Consider the following 5,756-nt stretch of genomic DNA (forward strand, 5'->3'; position numbering starts at 1 on the left):
CTCTCAGAAAAAAAATCCTGACCAACGAAATCGAGTGCAGATAAGTCCACCTCGTTATATAGCGATGGACATCTTCGCCTACCATTCTTGAGGTCCTAGGTTCGATTCCTGGCAGGGTAGACATAAAATGTTGATTTCAAATGTTTTTTAAGCTGAAATATTTCATTGTTCCTGGACTGGCACCTAAACCGCAAGACCTATCAAGATCACCTTACATTAATGTAACAGATAATCAAACTAATTTGGTTAACCATGCAGTGCCCTATGCACCACCGGGTGTGGAAAGGTGGATGATAATGAGGATATTTAATTAATTATAGCATTACAGTTTCACACCCGTTAGCTTTCCTACAAAAACTATTTTTTTTTAAATCTGGTAAAGGTGATCAGGTTTTCTAAACTACCAGAATTTGATACACAAAGTATAAAATGCAAACCTATTTTTCTCCTACAAATTGTCAACTTCCTTTTATCAACAAATCATGTATTTTAAGACTTTTAAAGAACACTAAATGCGAAGTTGTTGTCATGTTAGATAAAAAGTTATATGCGCTTATGGTGATACATATTTAAAAATAAATAAACAGAAATAGAAAAATACAAACAATTTGGTATATTTCTTTACTGGGGCATACACTTATACAAATATTTTACAATACTCAATTCAAAGCAAACGTAAATGCAATACGACTAAATGAAATTCCATTTAAACCTTTTGATTGAGTGGGTTTTCGGGAGATTTTTGCCATTCCTTAAATAACATTTGCTTGAGTTGCGAAAGCTTAAGTGAGGGGTTTTCTTGTTTAAGAATAGGCAGATTTATTTCTTCGTACGCTGTATAAGCTGCTTTGAGGCGCTTTTCGGGGTGTCTATCTACTTCTTCAGGTTTAATGCTGTAAATGAAATATTTTGAGAAAATATTATTTATTTATTAACACATGTAGAGCTTTTATATTGATGATTATACAAATACTAGACAAAAAAAATTAGAAAACACAAGAGTAATTATTAAGTTAATCACAAATGTTTCTTGTTTAGATATGCAGGACTTGATGATCAAAGGTGATGTATAAAGCAAATCTTAAGCATTACTGTATTGATGCAAGTAAAAAAAGTATTAATTACAAATATTTTTTTATTATTAAACAATACTACTTGTTGGCGATACCATGCGTGCGAGTAATTACTGAATTTAATAACTAATTAGAATTATGATGACAGTGAAACAAAAAAAATAGTTTTACAAAGAGTATTAACTAAAATTAGTTTTTAATATTACCCAACAACATTGTTTATGTTAGTTCAATACCACATATAAGCCAAAAAATCAAAACACGTTTTTGGCACTTTCAATTAAATGGGACAAGCCACATTGATTGGTATATTTGAATTTCGAAATTGACTAATAGACTGCTTGCATTATATTAAATTCAGTACAGCGGATGAGACTTACTCGATTTGCGTAAAGGCAATACAGTGAATACGCCAAACGTAACTGCCAGTTTAACTGCCACAATTAACTGTATATAGACGTATATGATAGTAAAAAAAAAATTTCCTATATAAATCGACAACACAAAATAAACTGCATTTAAATTGACTTTTTATCCCCCCTGAACATTTTGACAAATGGTTCATCTGCTTACATAGACAATATTACTTGTTGACGATACCATGGCCATAGAGCGGTATATAATTTTATTATAGGCACAAAAAGTAATATACTTAGTATGCGTAAAAGTAAAACCCACAACAAAAACAGTTAAATTACCTTAACAAAGATATAGCTTGATCAACAGTACTAGCAGTTTCTTCAGGAGCATTGAACCTATTGATATTTTCTTCCAGAGGTTTTTCTATGTGAGTTTTAATGGCCTGAAAATAATTTTTTTTAGTATATAAGAGAGCACATTATGAAATTTAAAAAAGCATGTGATGTAATCTTCTTCCCATATTATATACTATGTATATGTTTGCATATATTATGTATTCCGGACGCAATGAGAGTAGGAAGTTCTAGCTAGGGACTCTGGTATCTGTAAGCTAAGTGCTGGACCCCCAATAAAGACAAAGGTTTGTTTTCGGGTCTGGCCTTAGCGATACCGGGGAAGATATAGAGTAGGATTGTATAGGAAAACTAATTTATCCAATTTTATATAATATTAATTGAATTTTCATGTGTTAGGTGCGTTACGATCATAGGTGACATGGCCCGTATGGGTGTTGAGCGTCATTATTTACGAGCGCTGCGGCTGATACGGATCCTAGATTGGTGGAGGGTAGTGCGACCCCTTACCTTCGGTTCACTTGGCATGTCATTACGGGGCGCACCATCTAAGCCCAATTGGCTATTTATAATGTGTTGTTTTCTTAACAATAAATCTCTGAACAGTGAAAAACACATTTTATCTCCGTTCCTTCCGCTCTGTATGTTCTCTAATCTAGGTTCTTCGCCTCCGCTCTGCCTGCCGACTGCTCTCTGCACCACTTGGACCAGGTGGAGTCCTTATTGATATAGACTTGTGGTCGGTTGGAACAGTTGAGGTTCTTCCTTCTGGCTTTGAGCTGGCAGAAATCGAGTAAGTTCCAGAAAGACAAGGCATAATGACTTTTTTGCTTTTTCATATTTATGTATGTATTTCGTTAACATTTTTGGTTGCTTATGTGTATTTACCTACTTGTTACAGTTTTGCAATTTTATTTTTTTTTTTAAATGTATTTACATATGTACATATGTTTTTTTTTCCATATTTATGTTCAATATATCGCACCTCCGGAAGAACAAAGATGCATCAAAATAACAGAAGCAAAAATAATAAAATTTATAAAAGATAAAGAGTTCTATAAATATAAAAACACTTACAAAGAAGAATACGCAAATGCAAAAGCACAACTTGGTACTAAACGTAATTCTAATAGAATAAATATTCAGGATTTGACGATGAAACCTGCTTACACATAAAAGATACAGATAACTGGATTCAAAATGGAAAACCTGCGACAACTATTGGCAACTAACACAATACCTTCATTTTATCATAATTTTATAATAGCCTTTTTTAAATATTTGTGATTCTAATTAGAATAATATTTCTAAAAACCAACTTCTTTCATTTCCTTCTAAATTTTCTGGAATTATTTATTGACTTAATTTATATAATTACGAAATTCTAGAAAAATAGGAAAATTGAGGGGTTCAACTCATTGTTAATGCTATAAAGTGGGCTGTTTAAAACACAAAAAAAAAAAATTACATAGATAAAAACATAAACAATCACACGCGTATAAGCAATTGTTAATATAATTACAATTTAGGCCATGACTCAAGTTCAAAATATTTCTTAAGGTTTAAATGCGTTTTCTGGAAGATGTTGTTATTTGCACCTTTGTTTTTCCGGAGGTGTGATATGTTAAAGGCAATTTATGCCGTTTATGTAAAAATAAATAAATAAAATGACTAAATCCAACAAATACTTGAAGACGGACATGTCTAGTCAGAACAATTGGCACGTAAGAAGTTGTATGAATGTAGAGGAAGCGATGTATGCAAAGACAGAGTGATATGGCATTCTATCTTCTCTGCCTACCCCTACGGAAAAAAATGCCTGACGATTACTTAATTAATAATTTTGTCTGCCACTTCTGGGGCAACCATTCACGACTTCAACTAAGTAACTACATATCTGTTTAAATATTAGACATTACAGTAATGAGACAGTTCAGTGGTTTTTTATTTATTAGACTATTAAACTAAGCCAAATTTTGTTTTTATCAGCGCTATGATTTTCTAAAGTTTTGCATGTTTTAAATTACTCCACGTGGGACGTCTCAAGTTCTCTTCCCCTTCTTCTCGGTGAGTTCTGCTGATTGGTCAGTTGACTTACCGTAAACCGGAAATCTATCACAACTATCTTATCATTGGTTCATTCAAAAGAACTACATCGTCCGAAGTAATTCATTTTTATTATTTTTTTCATACATTTTCAAGAAACTTCGCGATACAATTGAATGCTCTAAGTTTTACCGCGTGTAAGTAAGCTGAATTTCCTTATTCTCTCTGGTACAACCTGTTTTAGTATTGTCAATCGAATAATATAACAGAAAACAAAATGGAGAGAAACCTCAGTACCATAATAACTAATACTTATTTAATGCAGTGGGATTAAAATTATTTACGCACAAAAGATTTTCACAAAAAGACAATAAAATTTGAATACCATCAAAATTATTACATAATATTCATCACTAAATTGCATTCCATCAAATTAATGATGTATGTGAAAAAATGCGTACATGGAGAAATAAAAAGAAACAAACAAAATTTGAATGTTATTGTATAAAAAGGTACTTAATTAATTAAATCTCTCCCGAAACTATAGTTGTGTTCTTGTAAAAGAATAAAATTGTGTAACACTGATAACAAAGTTTTATTTTCATAATAATTTATAATGAAGTGTTACGAAGTGAATGCCGATTCAATTAAAAAAAAATTAAATTGAAATTATATAAAATACTTATTTTATTGTAACGAGTAATTAATTTAAATGATTTCTTTTTAGAAATAAGTAAATAAAGAGACATACTTCTTGTTTGGTTGTTTGACGAGCAATCTGGTTTCTCTTTTCTGTTTCAGCAACAATACTGGCTCTAGTTATTTTAGCAAGAGGTTGCTTCCCTTGGATTTTGATTGAATCCATTTCTTTTTGCAAAAGGGCTTTAACTTCAGCCTTTTTATCTAACTGTTCTTGTTTTTTACGCTCCAGTTCCTCCTAAAAATATTGTTAAAAAAAAAGATTCTTTAAGAGAAAATCTTTGGATAAGAAATTACAAAAATATTCAAAGCGTACCACTTTTTGTTGTTTTTTAATTGTTTGTTTGTGATCATCTTTCCAATCTTCATCTTCTTTCAACTTCTTTTTTAGCGTTTCCTCTTTAGTTTTAGCTTCACTTTTGCGGGCTCTTGCAGCCACTGCTTTGCTGTTTTCACCAACAAATTTTTTTGGCATCTAAATTTTTCGATTCGATCAATATTAAAAAAAGCAGATTGACAGTTAACAAAAACAATGAAATAAAATTGCGTATCTAACTCCGAAATTATCATCATATTATATTTTTATAATACTGTGTTTACTTACCCCCAAAAATATATAAACAAATAACGACGGAATATTATTCAATTGCGGATGTGAAATAATATATATATTTGTAATTTTTATTGATATGATGACTTTTTAGATGCATAAATTAATTTTATAAAATTAAGATCAATCTTGAAAGCCAAGGGTGCAAAAATGTCTGAAAATATGAACACGAAATACGAATCTAATTTATATCTACGAATAGCTGTCAAAGTTGGAGGTGAGAATGTTTATGGTTGTTAAAAAATTTTCAATTTTAAGTTTATCAAATTAAGTACCTACCTTTTGCATTAATGGAAAGAGAATACCTTCGGGTAGGTAATAATAAATTGCACCAGGCATTATAATAATATTATGTTTAAATAAGCTAAAAACAAAATAATTAAAAAAATGAATCAGTTTAATTATAAAACACAATAAATATAATCAGGGAGTTGAATCCAGTCTTTGTCTACAAAAGTTTTGACAAACTCAAAACATTGTTGATAAATCCACCTGGTCCATAAAGAAGTATAGAAATGGAAAAATAAGATTTTCAGGCGTTGCCTAGTATATAGGTGAAATAATTCAATTAGATGAATCTCACCCGCATAAATAAAGGTTTCAGATCTTTATCTT

General features: G+C 30.8%; 1 protein-coding gene across 1 annotated transcript; it reads right to left on the minus strand.

Moving 5' to 3' along the window:
• Window positions 1–607: 607 nt before the first annotated feature.
• LOC148285491 (coiled-coil domain-containing protein 124) lies at window positions 608–5,376 on the minus strand. The gene is made up of 5 exons (XM_088224539.1): window positions 5,136–5,376; window positions 4,848–5,006; window positions 4,584–4,769; window positions 1,772–1,875; window positions 608–893 (listed from the first exon to the last, which is right to left on the minus strand). The coding sequence occupies exons 2-5, from the start codon at window positions 5,004–5,006 to the stop codon at window positions 707–709; spliced, it is 636 nt and encodes a 211-aa protein (XP_088080665.1). The 5' UTR covers window positions 5,136–5,376; the 3' UTR covers window positions 608–706.
• Window positions 5,377–5,756: the final 380 nt, after the last annotated feature.

The sequence above is a fragment of the Micrasema longulum genome, unplaced genomic scaffold (assembly GCF_059751315.1).
Source record: "Micrasema longulum isolate JH-2025_06_02 unplaced genomic scaffold, ASM5975131v1 h1tg000031l, whole genome shotgun sequence".
NCBI classification, from domain to species: Eukaryota; Metazoa; Arthropoda; class Insecta; order Trichoptera; family Brachycentridae; genus Micrasema; species Micrasema longulum.

Excerpts from the sequence above, each read along its gene's own strand:
- LOC148285491 (XM_088224539.1), bottom strand. The coding sequence starts at position 5,006 with ATGCCAAAAAAATTTGTTGGTGAAAACAGCAAAGCAGTGGCTGCAAGA. Across the intron at positions 4,770-4,847 it reads TTAAAAAACAACAAAAAGTG|GAGGAACTGGAGCGTAAAAA; the intron begins GTACGCTTTGAA and ends CAATATTTTTAG. Across the intron at positions 894-1,771 it reads CAAGCTATATCTTTGTTAAG|CATTAAACCTGAAGAAGTAG; the intron begins GTAATTTAACTG and ends TTTCATTTACAG.